The following is a 20,457-nucleotide window of genomic DNA, read 5'->3' on the forward strand; positions in this document are numbered from 1 at the left end:
ATAATGGACAACCCTCTCCACCAGGGGATCCTGGCTGCCTAACTCATCTGTGCTCTGCTCATGTCATCTGCCCCAGTCTAAATGAGTCAAGGCCCAGCCTAGGTCTCTCAGGGTGCCCAAAAAGCCTACCTTCCTGCACACCCCAAAGGCCATCAGGACTCTCATCCTGCCAGAACCCCTCCTCCAACCCTATCTCCAGGCTGAGCCCAATACTTCCAAAGTCATGACTGCTATCCATTCTGGCACCATCAAAAATTACCTCTTTCTGACTCTCATCCCAGTTTCAATCAACCATGAGAAACCTAGGACTTTCATTCATCCTCAGCCTCTACCCACAGTTTCTGATTCATTATTGCCAAAAGCACTCATTACCATCCAAACTGATAAGATTTTTTTTCCACTTTTTTATTAGTCATTCTTTCCCCACTAGAATGTAAGTGACTATGGGAGGGTTAGTTCTATTTTGGTCACTGATGTACTCCCAGTCATTTTAATAATATTTGGCACATTGCAAGCTATCAATAAATATTTTTGAATAAATAAATATCAACCGTCTTAAAGTTTGTGCTCTGCACTGTGATGGGACATGATTTTAATATTTAAAGACCAATGTATAGGTTGCTCTCTATTCCTGGAACTCCCAATCTACTCCCATCCATACCTATGCCTACCTCTAGCTAACCTGGATATTTTTAATTTATAGTTCAAATCTCAGACAATGCTGATAAATAGAGTGCAGCACTTATTTTACTGTTAGATAATTGATCACATAACTGCCTGTCTTTCTCCCTGACTCTAAAGGATCATCTGTTTTCTTATGGAACTCCTGACACAAAATATGTTTTTAAAAATGAATGTATGCATGAATTCAGTTCAGTTCAGTTCAGTCGCTCAGTCGAGTCTGACTCTTTGCGACCCCAGGAACAGCAGCAGGCCAGGCCTCCCTGTCCATCACCAACTCCTGAGTCCACCCAAACCCATGTCCACTGAGTCGGTAATGCCATCCAACCATCTCATCCTCTGTTGTCCCCTTCTCCTCCTGCTTTCTATCTTTCCCAGCATCAGGGTCTTTTCAAATGAGTCAGCTCTTCACATCAGATGGCCAAAGTATTGGAGATTCAGCTTCAACATCAGTCCTTCCAATGAACACCCGGGACTGATCTCCTTTAGGATGGACTGGTTGGATCTCCTTGCAGTCCAAGGGACTCTCAAGAGTCTTCTCCAACACCACAGTTCAAAAGCATCAATTCTTTGGCACTCAGCTTCCTTTATAGTCCAACTCTCACATCCATACATGACCACTGGAAAAACCATAGCCTTGACTAGACGGAACTTTGTTGACAAAGTAATGTCTCTGCTTTTTAATATAGGTCCCATCACTTCATGGCAAATAGATGGGGAAACAGTGGAAACAGTGGCAGACTTTATTTTTGGGGGGGTCCAAAATCACTGCAGATGGTGACTGCAACCATGAAAGTAAAAGACGCTAATCCTTGGAAGGAAATTTATGATGAACCTAGACAGCATATTAAAAAGAAAAGACATTACTCTGCCAACAAAGGTCTGTATAGTCAAAGCTATGATTTTTCCAGTAGTTATGTATGGATGTGAGAGGTGGACTATAAAGAAAGCTGAGTGCCAAAGAATTGATGCTTTTGAACTGTGATGTTGGAGAAGACTCTTGAGAGTCCTTTGGACAGGAAGGAGATCCAAACCAGTCAATCCTAAAGGAAATCAGTCCTGAATATTCATTGGAAGGACTAATGTTGAAGCTGAAACTCCAAGACTTTGGCCACCTGATGCGAAGAGCTGACTCACTGGAAAAGACCCTGATGCTGAGAAAGATTGAAGGCAGGAGAAGAAGGGGACGGCAGAGGATGAGATGGTTGGATGGCATCACCGACTTAATGGGCATGAGTTTGAGTAAACTCCAGGAGTTGGTGATGGACAGGGAGGCCTGGCATGCTGCAGTCCATAGGGTCACAAAAAGTCGGACATGACTGAGCGACTGAACTGAACTGATGGCTAATAAAGAATGTTTACTGTTTTAAAGTCAATATTTTGGACCCTAGGAGCCCACAGGAATATATAGAATGAGTGTTTGAATCATCTAATAAACCATGCAGCCTCCTCTTCTAATTGTTCTATTCTTAGAGAAAGGAATGTTACAAATGTTACAAATATCTACTGTGAATTGCTATCTTATACAAAAAGAAATAAAATTTAGCTGAAGTCAGTTATATCTAGGAATGCATGTGCGAAAACAGTCACAGGTGGGAGCTGGAGATGGGCAGGGATTTGCCAGCTTTCCTGCAAGTGGCAGATGGTGGGAGTTTTACAAGGGTGCCCAGGGTGCTTCCCAGCTGCATTCTCTAGGGACCCCATCTCTCTCATCACTGCATCCCTAATACGGAACACAGCATACCCACTTGAATTAGAATGAAGCACTCTCTGAGACATGAAGGAACTGGGTTTGCTGTGAAATAAGGGCAGAGGAAACATCATGCAGAAAATTTCAGTGTCCTGAGTAAGCAAAGCACATGTAAGTCACAGCTAACAGTTGGACATGAAATGTATCTGGGTGCATGGGCCAAGGAGACAGAGAATGAGGGCTGCAGGCAGACTATGCAAGCTGCATGTGTGTGCATGCGTGTGTGCTCAGTCACTCAGTCATGCCCAACTCTTAGCAACTCCATGGACTGTAGCCTACCAGGCTCCTCTGTCCATGTGATTCTCCAGGCAAGAATACTGGAGTGCCTTGCCATGTCCTCATCCAGGGGATCTTCCCAACCCAGGGATAGAACATGTATCTCTTAGGTCTCCTGCACTGGCAGATGGGTTCTTTACCACTAGTGATATCTGGGAAATCTCCTGCAAGCTTCATGGCATGGGCTTGAAGTGAAGTGAAAGTCGCTTAGTTGTGTCTGACTATTTGTGACCCCATGGACTATACAATCCATGGAATTCTCTAGGCCAGAACACTGGAGTGGGTAGCCTTTCCCTTCTCCAGGGGATCTTCCGAACCCAGGGATTGAACCCAAGTCTCCTGCATTGCAGGCAGATTCTTTACCAGCTGAGCCACAAGGGAAGCCCATGGCATGGGCTTAATGCTATGAAACTCAGACTTTATCACTTTCTTAACTGTCCTGCCCAGGCCCTGGAGGCTCAGCAAGGGCACTACAGGTTGGGGTGTATCCAGCCTGGGAAGGTGGGGGATGAGCGGGTAGGACGGCGGCAGAAAGATTAGAACTTCCCTGTACTCAGACCTCTGCTGTACCATCCCCAAAGCAAAGGAACTCTGCTTTAATTGACTTAAAATAATTAGGATTTATGTTTACTTGGAAAATAAAGGTTTAAAAAAACATTCCACAGGTGACAGTGAAAGTCAGAACCCCAAAATAATATTATCATGCTACTGTGTTAGAAAAAACATTTTGCACACAGGAGGGTAGGGCCTGGCTGGGGAGTCATGCTAACTAAAAGTCTATGACACAATGATGAATCAAATGATACTGGAGAACGTCTGAGAAGAAGTTACAATAAGTAACAGAGAGCACTTTTCCATTAATTAAACATGAGGAGAAAAGCAGTGAAGGGTAGGGAGAGTCCAAGATTTCCGGGTAGGGAAATTGATAAATACTCAGGTTCCATTCACCAAGAAAGAAGATAGGCATAGAAGCAGATTTGGGGAGAATATAATTATTTGACTTTCAGATACAATTAGTTTGATTCCTTATGGAACACCCAGACGAAGGGCTCCATCTGGAATATAGTAATATATATTTTCCAAAAGGGTAATAAAGAGTTTTGGATTGTGTGAGAAATAATTGAGGCATTTTATGTTAGACAATGCCTGTTGTGTGTGTGTGTGTGTACGATGTGAAAAAAAAATGTCATCTGTTGAGAGTGAGGGGAAAGATACGAATAATCTAAAGGAGGTTTCAAAAGTTTAATCTAATTGATCTAGGAGACGGGAACAAGAACAAATACTTCTCAGAATAGTTTTTTTTTTTTTTTAAGCTGAAGAGGTGTTAAGACCATGTTAATACTGGGTGTTAACCTGCTGTTCTTTAGTCGCTAAGCTGTATCCATTATTGAGACCCAATGGACTATATAGCCCACCGGGCTCCCCTGTCCATGGCATTTCCCAGGCAAGAATACGGGAGTGAGCTGCCATTTCCTTCTCCAGGGATCTTCCCCAACCAGGGATCAAACAAGCATCTCTTGCGCTGGCAGGCAGATTCTTTACCACTGAGCAACCAGGGAAGCCCGTGGGTAAAATAGATAGTAAATAGATGAGTAATAGATAGCTATTCACCATGAGTAAAATAGATAGCTAGCAGGAAGCTGTGGTACAGCACAGGGAGATCAGCTCTGTGCTCTGTGATGACCTGGAGGGAGGGATGGAGACTGGGAGGCAGGCTCAGAAGAGAAGGGATATATGTATACTAATGACTGATTCGTGTTGTTGTATAGCAGAAACCAGCACAACATTGTAAAGCAATTATACGCCAATCAAAAAAGAAAAGAAAAAAAGATATCTGGTGTTAGGAATTTACGGTGGCAAAAATCTGTGTATTTATGAGATTTCTCCCTGGTTATGCAGTGTTCAGTGGAAACAGTGGCTGACTTTATTTTTCTGGGCTCCAAAATCACTGTAGATGATGATTGCAGCCATGAAATTAAAAGACGCTTATTCCTTGGAAGGAAAGTTATGACCAACCTAGACAGCATATTAAAAAGCAGAGACATTACTTTGCCTACAAAGGTCCATCTGGTCAAGGCTATGGTTTTTCCAGTGGTCATGTATGGATGTGAGAGTTGGATGGTGAAGAAAGCTGAGTGACGAAGAATTGATGCTTTTGAACTGTGGTGTTGGAGAAGACTCTTGAGAGTCCCTTGGACTGCAAGGAGATCCAACCAGTCCATCCTAAAGGAGATCAGTCCTGGGTGTTCATTGGAAGGACTGATGTTGAAGCTGAAACTCCAATACTTTGGCCCCCTGATGAGAAGAGCTGACTCATTTGAAAAGACCCTGATGCTGGAAAAGATTGAAAGCAGGAGGAGAAGGGGACAACAGAGGATGAGATGGTTGGATGGCATCACCGACTCAATGGACATGGGTTTGGGTGGACTCCGGTAGTTGGTAATGGACAGGGAGGCCTGGCGTGCTGCAGTTCATGGGGTCGCAAAGAGTTGGACACGGCTGAGCGACTGAACTGAACTGAATGCTGTGTTCAAATCGTAGGGAGTGAAATCTGGGATCATAATAGTGATCCATGACTGAGGGTTTGTGAGCCTCTTGCAGGAAAAAAAAAGGATTCCAAATGAGAAAATTGTTCTGTAAAGGTAATAGTTCAAGTGATAGATTCTAGAGAGGGTAAAATGAGAAATAGGTCATTAGACTAGTAAAGAGATTTGGGATTAAGGATTTGGCATTTACAATGAAGCAAAAGAGAAAGGTGAGAAAGCAAATGAGAAAGCAAAATGAGAAAGGTGGAAAGATGGTACATAGAAGATACATTCAAAAAGTAAGAGTCCAACATGGGAACAATAGAATTAATCATCATATATTTAAATAGGTAATAAGAGGCACTTAATGGCAACAAAGTGTTCCAAAACAATATATCATCCACTATATGCAATGCCAGGTGGATCATTAGGCTTTACAAGTTCAACAAACACAACTACCTAAACAGTCACATAATTTATACCTATTTATGTTTATCTTAAAATATTTTATTCTATAAAAACTAAATATTTTACTTTTACCAAATACATGATCATTGTACATTAACAAGAATAATAATTTTTCCTTTTAAAATGTATGTATTCTTGTTAAGAAGTCTATATTCTATATTCCAGTCTATATATAATCAAGAATGGCTATCATATTCCTGATGGTAATGTGGTGATAAAATAGATGAACTCTCAGAGCGATCAACAATGCAGATTATAGCACCTCATTATTCAATAATAATTTGTGATTTTTTTTCAAACATGAATACATCTTATGTAGATAACTTAGATTATTTTAAGTCTCAAGGAATAATATATATATGGTTTCTGAGTCAAGGTTACCCCAGGTCTTGAAAATTTTATTACTAGCCGGTGTTCTTTATTTCCCACCCCCCCAAAAAAAAAGACTACCAAAGGTAATCCTGAAAAGTACATACGATGAAAAAGAGTGCTACCAAGGACACTATGCACCTATGTTTTAAAATTGGAGGCCATGCTTTGAAAAGGCATCATGGTTTAATTTATTCTTGTGGTATGAGAGTTACATAGCCTACCTTATAATTCCTTTTAAGTAGGTCTTTTCAGAATGTGTGATTATCCCAAATGAAGTACAAGCTGTTAGTCCTTATTTTTTCCCCATTTTGAAACCCCATTTGATCTCTACTCCTTGTAAATTTGGCATCTTACATGTAGTACTTACTATATGCTATCTAGAGAAAAGACGTTTTGAGACTTAAATTTCTTATGAAGTTACCAAAATAATTCGACTTGTCTCTTTCTTCCAAGTCTGACACAATTAGTCTGAATCTGTTGACTCAGAGAGAGAACATATCAAAAAATGTTCCCGCTTCTTTTTCAAAACCCAAGGACAGTATTGCTTGCTCATGTAAATTTAAATAAGGGACAACTTTGCTATGTCTGAATGTGCAAACCATTTATAGAATGAAACAGAGAATACAGAAGTTTTAATCTCTAGATCCAAGTAAGAATCTGTACCATTTAAAAATATTCAGCACAGAACACTGGTAAGCTGAAACCATACATCAAAATAAACTAAATGAATTTCACTCAGAGAGCCAGCAAGTGTGGGAAGTCCTCTCAATTCATGAAATATGGGGAATTATTTGAGGAACTAAAATATTTGATGGGTAAAGGCTAAAAGCATATTAATTGTTTAATATTTTGAAGGGATCAAAATATTGCCTATGAAAAGTGTACATCTGTTTTAAAAAGCAGGGAACAACATAATTACCCAAGGGAAAATATATGACTTCTTTAACAGAAAGGGAAGGAGTACAGCATAAGACTTAACAGTGTGGACTCTTCATCAGATTGTCCAATTTTGGTTTATGACTCAATCACCTATTTCTTAATTACATGTTTTAAACTTTTTATTTATTAGAGTGCTAGCTGGTAAAATTCCCCTCACTTCTTTACCCACACTTTGATATTCTGCATTGTGATGCCGGGGCAGAAAGTCTCTAGACCTGTGGCTCCCATAGGGTACATGAGTCTCTCTCAGGGGATTTGTAAAGTCAAAATGGTATAGGTGTGGATTCTGAGCTATCATTTGTTTTTTCACTCTCATTTTCTCATGAGGGTACAGTGGAGATTTCAAGGGGTTACATGACATATGATATGTCAACACAGAAGCAAATGTGGTTACTCAGCTGTCTTCTATGTAGCTGGATGTTAGTCATTTGTAACAATGTAATATAATGTTCACCTTCTCATTATTTAGTTTGAAAATAATCATTTTTCATAAAGATGATATTTTTGTCAGCATCTAAAGGGTTTATCCAAGAGAATATTTTGTGCAAAAATGGGCACAATAAAGGACAGAAACGATATGGACCTAACAGGAGTAGTAGATATTAAGAACAGATAGCAAGGATATACAGAAGAACTATACAAAAGGTCTTAATGACCCTGATGACCAAGATGGTGTGATCACTGACCTAGAGCCAGACATCCTGAAGTGCAAAGTGAAGTATGCCTTAGGAAGAAGCATCACTACAAACAAAGCAAGTAGAGGTGATGGAATTCCAGTTGAGCTATTTCAAATTCTAAAAGATGATGCTGTGAATATGCTGCATACAATATGACAGCAAATTTGGAAAACTCAACAGTGCTCACAGGACTGGAAAAGGTCAGTTTTCATTCCATTCCCAAAGAAAGCCAAAGCCAAAGAATGTCAGACTACTACACAATTGCACTCATCTCACACACCAGCAAAGTAATGCTCAAAATTCTTCAAGCTAGGCTTCAAAAGTACATCAACTGAGAACTTCCAGATGTTCAAGCTGGATTTATAAAAGGCAGAGGAACCAGAGATCAAATTGCCAACATCTGTTGGACCATAGTAAAAACAAGAGAATTCCAGAAAAATATCTACTTCTGCATCATTGACTACGCTAAAGCCTTTGACTGTGTGGATCACAACAAACTGTAGAAAATTCTTGAAGAGATGGAAATACCAGATGACCTAACCTGCCTCCTGAGAAACCTGTATGCCGGTAAAGATGTAACAATTAGAACCAAACATGGAACAACAGACTGGTTCCAAATTGGGGATATCAAGGCTGTATAATGTCACCCTGCTTATTTAACTTATATGCAGAGTACATCATGAAAAATGCCAGGCTGGATGAAGCACAAGCTGGAATCAAGATTGCTGGGAGAAATATCAATAACCTCAGATATGCAAATGACACCACCGTTACAGCAGAAAGTGAAGAGGAATTAAAACATCTCTTTGATGAAGATCAAAGAAGAGAGTGAAAAAATTGGCTTAAAACTCAAGGAAGCTGTGGTACATATACACAATGGAATATTACTCAGCCATTAAAAAAATACATTTGAATCGGTTCTACTGAGATGGATGAAACTGGAGCCCATTATACAGAGTGAAGTAAGCCAGAAAGAAAAACAATACAGTATACTAATGCATATGTATGGAATTTGAAAGATGGTAACAATAACCCTATATGCGAGACAGAATAAGAGACACAGATGCATAGAACAATTTTATGGACTCTGAGGGAGAAGGTGAGGGTGGGACGTTCTGGGAGAATAGCATTGAAACATGTATATTATCATATGTGAAACAGAACACCATTCCATGTTCGATGCATGAGACAAGGGCTCAGGGCCGGGGCAATGGGATGACCCAGAGGGATGGGATGGGGAGGGAGGTGGGTGGGGGGTCCAGGAAGGGGAACACATGTAAACTCATGGCTGATTCATGTCAATGTATGGCAAAAACTATTACAATATTGTAAAGTAATTAGCCCTCAACTAAAATAAATAAATTTATAAAAAATAAATAAACAAAAACAAAAAACAAAAAACAAAAAACTAAGATCATGGCCTCTGGTCCCATCACTTCATGGCAAATTGATGGGGAAACAGTGAAAACAGTGAAAGACTCTATTTTTCTGGCTACAAAATCACTTAGAAGATGACTGTTGCCATGAAATTAAAACATGCTTGCTCCCTGGAAGAAAAGCTATGACAAACCCAGACAGCATGTTAAAAAGCAGAGACATTTCTTTGCCAACAAAAGTCTGTCTAGTCAAAGCTATGGTTTTTCCAGCAGTCATGTATGGATGTGAGAGGTGGACCATAAAGAAGGCTGAGCACTGAAGAACTGATGCTTTTGAACTATGGTGTTGGAGAAGACTCTTGAGAGTCCCTTGGACTGCAAGGAGATCCAACCAGTCCATCCTAAAGGAAAACAGTCCTGAATATTCATTGGAAGGACTGATGGAAAGATGAAACTCCAGTACTTTGGTCACCTGATACGAAGAGCTGACTCATTGGAAAAGACCCTGATGCTGGGAAACATTGAAGGCAGGAAGAGAAGGGTACAATAGAGGATGAAATGGTTGGATGGCATCACCGTTGCAATGGACATGAGTTTGAGCAATCTCCAGGAGATGGTGAAGGTCAGGGAAGCCTGGCGTGCTGCAATCAATGGGGTCACAAAGAGTTGAACACAACTCAGTGACTGAACAACAGGGGGTTGATCATTATCATTTACAGAATGTGTCATCTTTAATATGATAACTAGAAATAAATATCACACATGTAAGCAAAACCATTTGGGGGTTTTTAAGCGTTTTTCAGGAGCCTAAAATAGTCCTAGATGAGAGTTTAAAACATACTGCTGAAGGTTACATTTCTCCATTGACTGATGGAAAATGGCTGGGTTCAGAGAGGGCATGAGAGAGACCTGAGAAGGGCTTGGTTCCTGCCATTCTACCTGCACTTCCTCTTAGATCTCTCCAACTTCTCACTCTCACAGAACCTGGTCCGGCAGCAACTGGACTCTAGTCTGCAGCTTACAGCCCAACATTCAGTCCTGCAGAGACCATGGTGACCTTGAAAGAGGTCTGACTTCCAGGGCTGTGGGCTCCTCCCTTAGCTCCTGAGCTACTAGAGCCTGTCAGGTAGGATCCTCTGCACAGGAGTCTGATGGTGAAATCTGCCAGGCAAAATCCCCCACCTTCAAACTCTGCCTTCTGGCTCCAAGAGGTCCTCCTTCCTAGCTTCTGGGTTTTGGTGACTCCAACCTGGGGGAGGCATATGCTTCCCGTGGTCGTACCTCCGCATGCCTCAGTGTTCATCTTTGCTTTTCAAACGCTCCAACACTGTTTTACCAGTTTCCTATTTCACATTCCCTAAAGTAATACAATGAGGTTTCTGCTTTCCTGACTGTGTGGAGAGTGACACAATTAGTAACAGGTAGTAATGCATTAAAACCTACACCTAATAAGAGAACTAACCATCTCTATGGTGACAAAATTGAATTAAGTATCTAAGAGGAAAAATTAATACTCTGAGCTTACAAATTTAAAAATGTGAAAGAATACTGGTAATTTGAACAAGTGATACTAAATACTATGTTTTCTAGACATAACTGCCTTGTGACTACAGATATATGATATATGATACATGGTATATGATATATGATATTATATATATTCCAGTCATTTAAAAGAGCACTTTCTTACATTTTATGGAAGTATCTCTTAATATTATTACCTAAACACAGACTTCTAAGACATTGTAATGACAAGTGATGAATAATGATAAAGTATATTTTCTCTAATGTTTAGTTGCACAATCTTAATATGAAAAGATAAATCCTGCAACAAAGGTAATTTCAAAGCAAATCATCTCATCTTATAGAGAACTTATACTGACATTTCCCTTTGAGGTTTTTGCATTATATACTTTTTTAGTAAATACTTAGACTTACCACTTGAGAGGAGAGCAGGCTTACTTTTTACCATTGGACTAGAATGAGGAAACTTGTTGCTAAATGACATGAAAAGGTGTGTTGTGAAATCATCAGGAAGCTCGGCTTCCAGGAATGTCTTCATAAATAGCTTGAAACCTTCAAAATCTATTGTCTGAAAAAAAAAATTTTAATATATATTTTAAGACTCAGCCAATGTTAAGATTGTTTGTGATGTTCAAGAGCATTAGCAGGAGACATGATCTCAAACATTCTTACATCCATGTCTATAAAAGGAAGATAACTCTGAGAAATAAACCAGGCAGTCCTACACTGACACTGATGATTAGATTTAGATGTCTTACCTGCAGCAATGGAGCAAGAAAAACAGGAGCTTTCCAGTCAGGAATCCCTATTTCCATAGTGTCTGTCTGGCCTTAGAAACTTTACTCTTTGAAAGTTAATTTCCTCCTCTGTAAATTGGGGAGAATATTCACAATTCCATGGAGTTATGATGATTAAATCAGACAACTATGTTAAGGTGCTGATGTAGAATCAAGAACACAGCATGAATACAGAAAGTTATCCCTCTTGTCTCCTTTCTTTGTCTCTAATAACAAATACTGTTTTCAACCACTGGAGGAAAGTGGTTAACATGAACGTTTTACCTTAACACCAAGATCAATGGATATAAAATCTTAAAGTGAAATTCTAAATCTTCCTAGGCAATTGCCAAAGAAATCTACTTCAAGATCTTTGCCCACTCTTACTCAGCGCAGAGCTATAAAAGAGCTGACATTTGCATGCAAAGAACCATTGCTACACTGAGAATCTCCAGGTCTACTTGGGGAAATGGTGATGGGAGCTACCTTCTATTCTCAAGTTCATGGAAGAATTTCACAGGAGCTACTGAGAGAGCTTGCTTTCTCCAAGCAGACGAGAACAGTGGGCAAGATCTGACTCCTGCCTGGGAAACTGAGAACAAGGGTGCAGGGACTTTAGGGCCAAGACAGGACAATGGTACTGCATTGGGCTTGGCCAACTCTCCTTGTCACTACAGGGATACTAGTGCATAAATGTTGCCTGGGAAATAGATGTAGAATTCATGGAAGAGAAGGCCCCTTGAGTTGTGTTGGATACTATCTACTAGGCCATTTGAAGGGACTAGGAGACCTACAGAGATGAAACTGAAATGAAGCCACATCTGTCCAGATCAAAGGACTACAAGTTCTATAGGCCTCATAGGAAGCCCTTGAGAGGTACTTTTTTTTTTTTTCTTACCACTTAGTTCAATATATTGGAGACGAAACTAAAAACAAGGCAAAAACAAAACTCAGCAGATTAATGATCCTAATTGTTTTTCAAACTCCTGGCAGATGAGAATAAACTTAATTCCATAAACTGCAAATTTTGGATACAAAAAGCTTATTTTTTCTTACTTAAAATTATTGGGATACGGTGGTAGAGAATGACCAATTTTATCACTGTACTATTCTGAATAAACCTAAAATGGAATAAGACATATAAGGATATCAATATGAGAAAGTAAATTTTTGTCGATTAGATCATATAACATTTAACTATATATACTATGTATGCTTTTTTACCTAATATTATCTCAAGACAATAAAAAAAAACTTATTTTGTTTATTAATGGTTCTAAGATCCTGTCTGCAACTTAATGTGACATTTTTAATTAAGTCTTGCTTTGCTTATTCATTCTCAGTGGGACACTTCAAATATTTATACGTATATATGTGTGTGTATTTATATATATATATATATATATATATATATATATATATATATATATGGTGGTGGTGGTTTAGTCACTAAGTCGTGTCTGACTCGTGCCATCCCATGGACTGTAGCCTGCCAGCCTCCTCTGCTCATGCGATTCTCCAGGCAACAACACTGGAGTGGGTTGCCATTTCCTTCTCCTATATATATATATGTATATATAGTTGGTTATATATTGGTGGTGGTAAAAAGACTTCATTTCTTTCCATGTTCCATGAATCATCACCACCACAGAATATTACAAATTCTACTAGTAGTTCAGTTCAGTCTCTCAGTTGTGTCCGACTCTGTGACCCATGGACTGCAGTCTACAAGTAGACTGAACCACAAAACTAAAATCTATGAATAACATGAATATATAAAGAATAGCAACAATCAGCTGAAGTACTTTCAGAAAGCATTTGCTACAATGAGTGAAGAAAGGAACCAGGAGTTAATTCAAAAAGTTATAGGAAATTTGTGTGATAAACATATTTACAAGTATCATGATTAAAATCAAAGTTACTTATAGTGTCTCTTCTCTCTGTACCCTTTGGTAGTCAGCATTATGTTTGGAAACATAACAGATGATAGAAGCATGGTCTTGAAGTCAGACTCCTTGTTTCAACTCTTCACCCAACACTATCCAGCTGTGTGACAGTGGGCAATTTATTAATCTCTCTGTGATTCAAGTTCTTCATCTATAATAACAATCTCTTAGTTTGTTAGGAAAAATTCCCAACAATATTTGAAGAATGAACCTTAAACCACATTAACATAAATGTTTCCATTTGCATTTAATAGACCATTACATGGTCCACTTTTTCTGTTGTTGGGCATTTTTGTTTGTTTATTTGCTTTTCCTTTGTTTTTGCTTTTGAGAAATCTGGTAATTAAATGTGAACAAAGGACTATAATTACTGAATTTTTTTCTCTGGGTCTTCCTTTACAGTAAGATTATATTTTAAAACAGAATTCTTTCAAGTCAAGGGTTTAACACAGGAAAACAACAGCCAACCAACAAAAACAACAACAAGGACTTCAGAATAAAACAATTTTGTTTCCTATTCCAATACCTCCACTCACCACCTGAGTGATTTGGGGCAAGACATGTATCTGCTCTTTTAAGGAAAAATCTGCCTCATCCCAAGTGTGTTTATGCCCTTTATAGAGCCCTACATAACCCACACAGAACATCCTTGAAATCGGTACCTGTGATTTAATGATGAAAACCAGGAAAATAGACAATCCAAAGGAAAAAAGAAGTGAACTTAATGTATGACATCTCTCTTAATAAGGAATATACTTCTCTTTGATAGTTTCTTTTTCAGATCTCAGGAAAACTTTGAACTTGCTCCTGTGTTGTAGCTCTCCCTTGCTCAGCAAGCAAAAAAAAAAATAGCTTAGTTTTATTATCTGACACCTCTATACCTTAATTTCCTCCATATAAGATGAACCATTCAGCAGTGCTGCCTAAACATAATAATAAATTGATGTACTTAATGCACCCTTGGGCACAAAGGATGTAAAAGAAATAAAATAGTTTAAAAAAGGAAAGGGAATAAATAAAAAGAAGTACTGATTTGAAGTTAGACTTTTATAACCTTAATTTGCCCTAGTCTATTGATTCAGAAAATTAGAAAATTCATTGCATTTTTCCAAATTTAACCCAGAGTTTTTGTGTCTTAGATATTGTGCTGTAATTGTTCTGGGTCAGGAAACATTGGCAAATGATTGCCTTCAGAAAGCAAGCCTTTAAAAAGAGATTAACTTACTTTAAAATAACTAAAAGCCTTTCATAGACATACGAATAGAATAAAAATTTCCTTAGTTCTTAAATGATTTCCACGAGATGATGTCATCCTATTTATGACTGAAGTTTTAGTGATGATGTCAACTTCTTCCTCTAGCTTCTTTACAGTGTTGGTAGGAGCAAACTTCCTTTCTCTTACATTTCCTGTCATTACACACAGCTTACAATGTTGTAAAACCCAAACTTCTTCAAAGCCAAAAGGCAGCTGCTTCAGTGTTTCATGTTCATTGAAGAATTAATCTTCAATGCCTTTCCTGGTTAAGTCACTTACTTCTCATTAGCAAAAGATTTTCCAATCTTCTCTAAAATTTTGTGTTTTCCAGAATATTAACACTTGCATAAATTGATACTATCCTCAAACTGTACATTTTTCTTATCTCACGATTTAGCAGAATATTTCCAAATTTACATCTCTTATTTTCTACTGCTGTCATGTAGCAGCATTAGCATTGGTTTCTGAAGATCGTGACCTTTAAATAGAATGAAATCATTTATATGCATAGCAGTAGAAACCCTAATGCAAAAAGTAGGATCAAACAACTAAATGAGTTCTCAAAAATCAAATTGGCTGGAAGTTCAGGGACACACAATCCAAATTATACTTAAGATTTTGAAAACTGTTTTTTTTTTCTTGAAGGAGCGGCCACAGACTATTTAGGGAGATAGAGAGAATCTCTAAAGAATACAAACTCGGGAAGCTGCTCAGAGCTTGCTGCCAAGTTGGCACAAATTCAAAACACATTTCTATGTGCCTTTCATTATTCTATCTGACCATCTGGATTCTTGATGTTTAAATTCCTGCTAATACTAAAGAAGTAACTCTAGTATTCATCCAAGTAGATTCAAAGTGAATGAAAATAAATGTCGTCACTCTTTCATTAATTTATTTTGGCAGTTTCAGGATAAAGATTTTCTCATATTCAGCAAATGTACATTATGCATATATCCACTTTGTACTGGGCTCTGTTCTAGGTGACGGGGTAAAGATGTTATTGATACATGCAAAATCCTTCCATCAGGGGGCTTATCTTCTAATAAAGGGAATAAGAAAAAAATAATAAATAGCTTAAATGTACAGTGTCTGAAGGTATTAAGTAGTGTGTACATATGTGCTAAGTCATGTCTAACTCTTTGTGACCCTATGGACTGTAGCTCACCGTGCTTCTCTGTCCGTGGGATTCTCCAGGTAAGAATATTGGAGTGGGTTGCCACTGCCCTCTCTCCAGGGGTTCTTCCCCATCCATGGATCAAACCCACATCTCCCTCTTTTCCTGCATTGCAGGTGGATTCTTCTCCACTAGCACTACCACCAGGGAGCCCAGTTAAACGTTGTATAAGAAATAAAGAAGGAAGATATTATATACTGGGGGTGGTACTTGTAGTTTTAAATCTGATGATTAGGAAATGAGAATCTGTTCTTTGAATAAAGACTGAAATGAGATGAGGGAGCGAGCTTCACACACATTTGGAGAAAGAACATTCCAGAAAGATTAAAAACAGGTCGTGCAAATGTCCTGAGGCATTAAGATGTTCTTGTTTTAGAGGATTTTCTATAAGAGGTAGTGAAGAAAAGCAAGAGACTAGAGCAGGATTGAGGAAGGACTAGAATTATAGAGAGGAGGTAAAAGACAGGATCTTTGGTGGTGTGTATATGGGGGCTGCTGCTAAGTCACTTCAGTCGTGTCTGACTCTGTGTGACCCCATAGACGGCAGCTCACCAGGCTCTGCCATCCCTAGGATTCTCCAGGCAAGAATACTGGAGTGGGTTGCCATTTCCTTCTCCAGTGCATGAAAGGGAAAAGTGAAAGTGAAGTCGCTCAGTCGTGTCTGACTCTTAGCGACCCCATGGACTGTAGCCTACCAGGCTCCTCCACCCATGGGATTTTCCAGGCAAGAGTACTGGAGTGGGGTGCCATTGCCTTCTCCGTATATGGGAGCAGACCCTGTAAAAAATATTTTAGACCATCAATACAGTGCGATGGTGGGACTTTCCTGGTGATCCAGTGGTTAGGACTCTACACTCCAAATGAGAGGGTCCATGTTCAAACCCTGGTCAGGGAACTAAGATTACACAAGCCACAACTAAGCTTGGCACAGCCAAATAAATAAGTAAACAAAAATAAATGAATTAAAAAAATAAACCATTATGGCTTTAAAGTCAAGTGAGAAGAACAGTTACTGGAGGGTTGCAGCTGGAAATCATGTGATTTAACATATTTTAACAGGATCATATCATCATAATAGTGCTTCCCTCATGGCTCAGATGGTAGAGAATCCACCTGCAATGCAGGAGACCCAGGTTCCATCCCTGGGTCCGGAAGAGACTCTGGAGAAGGGAATGGCTACCCATTCCAGTATTCTTGCCTGGAGAATTCCATGGACAGAGGAGCTTGGTGGGTTACAGTCCATGGGGTCACAAAGAGTTGGACATGACTGAGCAACTAACACTTTCATGATCACAATAGGACAGTAAGACTAATAATAATAGGATCATTTTATATAACAGTTTATCTTATAGCTTTTATATCAGACAAAAGACAGTCCAATTTTCACAATTACTAATGAACTTGCATACACAGCCGATTAATAGGTGATCTTTAAAAGACAAAAATGAATCACTGAAGTATCAACAGTTAAGTAGCTAAAACCATTAACAAAAAAATTACTTCAATTCATTTATCATTAAGTGTTGACTGAGTGCCTACTATGTGTACAATACTGCTGGCTACCGAGCAAAAGAACTCAAATGAGGTAGGCAGTAATTTCGGTTAGTCAGAAGCTTTCTTTCACCATTCCCATATGAATTTTCCTAGTTTGTATCATTATATGTAAATTTATATCTAATTTATATCATTAATTATGTTAAATCAAACACTGATGTAAAGGTTACTGAACCAAAACATATACATTGATATGTAGTATGGCTAACTTTCTGAGATTCCAAATACATAATTTTGATATTAAAATATTTTCAGAAAAGAAAATCTACATTTTAAATGTCTTATTGCTTATGCTTATCTTGTACTGAAATTAATTCTGCAATAGACTGTACATTACTTCAGACTTCAGAGCACTCCTTGATAGTCTCCTACACTGCCATGGAGAAACTTCCGTTAAAGAGAAACAGTGAAAGTGTGAATTTCACATTGGATATTTAAAACTTAGTTTTGGCAAATGAAATTATCTTCACTACTTCAGAAGTGCATAATTTATTAATTGTACCAGTCTTTATCCTGGGTGTTCATTGGAAGGACTGATGTTGAAGCTGAAACTCCAATACTTTGGCCACCTCGTGCGAAGAGTTGACTCATTGGAAAAGACCCTAATGCTGGGTAGGATTGGGGACAGGAGGAGAAGGGGACGACAGAGGATGAGATGGCTGGATGGCATCACTGACTCGATGGACATGGGTTTGGGTGGACTCCGGGAGTTGGTGATGGACAGGGAGGCCTGGCATGCTGCGATTCATGGGGTCGCAAAATGTCAGACACAACTGAGCGGCTGAACTGAACTGAACTTACCTAAAACTAACATCTATTAAGTCTCACAGAGAAAAATAGGCATGTGTTTTTCAATAAGAGATGGCAAATGGCAAGAATAACAAACAATGATACTCCAAGTTATTTTAGTAATTATGAAATGCGCATAATGGATTAGAAAAATTTTAAGCGGGTTACTTTTACTGTGATTTTCAGTATACCTTGTGATCAAGAGTCTGTATCCAACTAAATTTTGTACTTCAGCTAAAATGTATTTTAAAAAATTTTTACTGGAGTATAGTTAATTTACAAAGTTGTGTTAGTTTCAGGTGTATAGCAAAGTGTATCAGTTATCCATATACATATATACACTCTTTTTAGATTCTTCCCCCATATAGACCATTGCAGAGTATTGAGTAGAGTTCCCTATGCTATACAGGAGGTTCTCATTAGTTCTCTCCTTTATACATAGTATGTGTATATATATATATATATATACACACACATATATATATATAAAAATATATCTCAATCCCAACCTTCCAATTTATCCCTCCTCTTCTAACCCCATTAACCATGCATTTGTTTTCTACATCTGTGACTCTATTTCTGTTTTGTGGACAAGCTCATTTGTACCATTTTTTTAAAATAGAATCCACCTTCATCTCGTAGGACGCTGTCTTGCCTGTGTTTCAGTGTTGTCACGGGAACTGGTGTGAGTTATTACTGAACCACACGCCAAATGCTCTAAAAGTTATTTCTCCTCAAAAAGTAAACCAGAATAAAGATTTTGTGAATAACTATGCATCTATAATTTTCATTAATAATGTCAGTTTTTAAGGATTGCATACTTGCATCTTCATGGAGGGAGATGGGAGGGAGGCTCAAGAGGGAGAAGACATATGTACACCTATAGCTGACTCATGTTGATGTTTGACTGAAAATAACAAAATTCTGTAAAGCAATTATCCTTCAATGAAAAAAGTAAATTAAAAAAATTCCCAAATGAGTCTCTGAATGCAGGTATGTGTACAGGCAGAATTACAAGTATCTTGTGTTCCCTGCTAGACTCTACGATCCAACACAACTCTGCACCACATAGTGCTTAATATAATTCTTTTACATTGCAGGTTATCATGATATATTTGAAGTATGGACACTGGAATAGCAAAAAAAAGAAAGAAGCACAATTTCACTCAATACCTCTTTTTATGACATCTAGCAAGAAAGAAAACTGATTCAGGTAGGATGGTAAGAATTTGTGAAATAGAATAAATACAAAAAGGTTTTGACCAGGAATATATTGTTTTAATAAATCTCAAATGAGATTATTTTAAAGTATGAGAGCATATGGCTATTCTAGCAAATTAACATAAACAAAATCAACAAAACTATTGATAACAATATAACAAAACATTTGGAATGATTTCAAATACATATTATCCTAAAAATTCTCTCCTTTCTAATCCATCAAGGCCCAAATATGTCTGGGTTATTATAGGGAGAAATATCAAGATGAGAAAGTGTAGAAGACAGATCAGGAAATGCTCAGCTAGAATGTGAGAGTGAGGGATTGAGAGTCTACAGGGGGGTCAGGAAATTCATGGATTATTTTCAGGACTTAAGAATTCCTTGGTAGTGTAGTGTTTAGTCGCTCAGTCGTGTCCGACTCTGTGACCCTATGGACTGTGGTCCACCAAGCACATCTGTTGATGGGATTCTCCAGGCAAGATTTCTGGAGTGGATTGCCATCCCCTTCTCCAGAGGATCTTCCCGACCCAGGGGTCGAACCCGGGTCTCCTGCATTGCAGGCAGATTCTTTACCAACCGAGCTACAGGGAAGATTTCCTAGTTGAAGTATTTTGCCAGCAATTTGTAAAATATATTTAATTGCTTGATACTTCTTGGTAGAAAACATCATCTTGACCATTTCTGTTTCTTCCACACGTCCAGATACAATGAAGGTAAAAGTGAAAGTGTTAGTTGCTCAGTAGTGTTCGACTCTGTGCAGCCCAATGGACTGCAGCACACCAAGCTCCTCTGTCCATGGGATTCTCCAGGCAAGAATACTGGAAAGTGTCCTACTCCAGTGGATTTTACCAACCCAGGGATTGAACTCGTGCCTTCTGCACTGCAGACCAGTTCTTTATTGTCTGGGCCACCACGGAGCAATATCTGATATATAATATACATACATTATTTGGGATGCAACCCAATAATTTTTGTTCCAAGTGCTTTTCTCACTTTCTATATGTTTATCCTCACTGGTAGATGTTTTTATGACAAACTACTTCTTAAAGCCTTCAACCACTCCATTCAATCTTTATAGTCAGTAATATGCTCTATTATCTATAAATGGAAAAATAAAATTAGAATTTTCTTAAAGTGTTTGTTGTATATAATGA

At 38.5% G+C, this 20,457-nt stretch overlaps 1 protein-coding gene across 12 annotated transcripts in view; it reads right to left on the reverse strand.

The window, feature by feature from the left end:
* The window catches only part of DGKB (diacylglycerol kinase beta), a 1,170,055-nt gene that overhangs the window by 720,574 nt on the left and 429,024 nt on the right, over positions 1–20,457 (reverse strand). For all 12 annotated transcript variants that reach the window (XM_081537636.1, XM_081537628.1, XM_081537635.1 and 9 more), the window contains one exon: positions 11,003–11,156. In XM_081537636.1, the coding sequence (XP_081393762.1) occupies positions 11,003–11,156 (154 nt within the window). The remainder of the gene's footprint in view (positions 1–11,002; positions 11,157–20,457) is intronic.

This window comes from Giraffa tippelskirchi, chromosome 10, assembly GCF_054371585.1.
Source record: "Giraffa tippelskirchi isolate mGirTip1 chromosome 10, T2T-mGirTip1v1.2.pri, whole genome shotgun sequence".
NCBI lineage: Eukaryota > Metazoa > Chordata > Mammalia > Artiodactyla > Giraffidae > Giraffa > Giraffa tippelskirchi.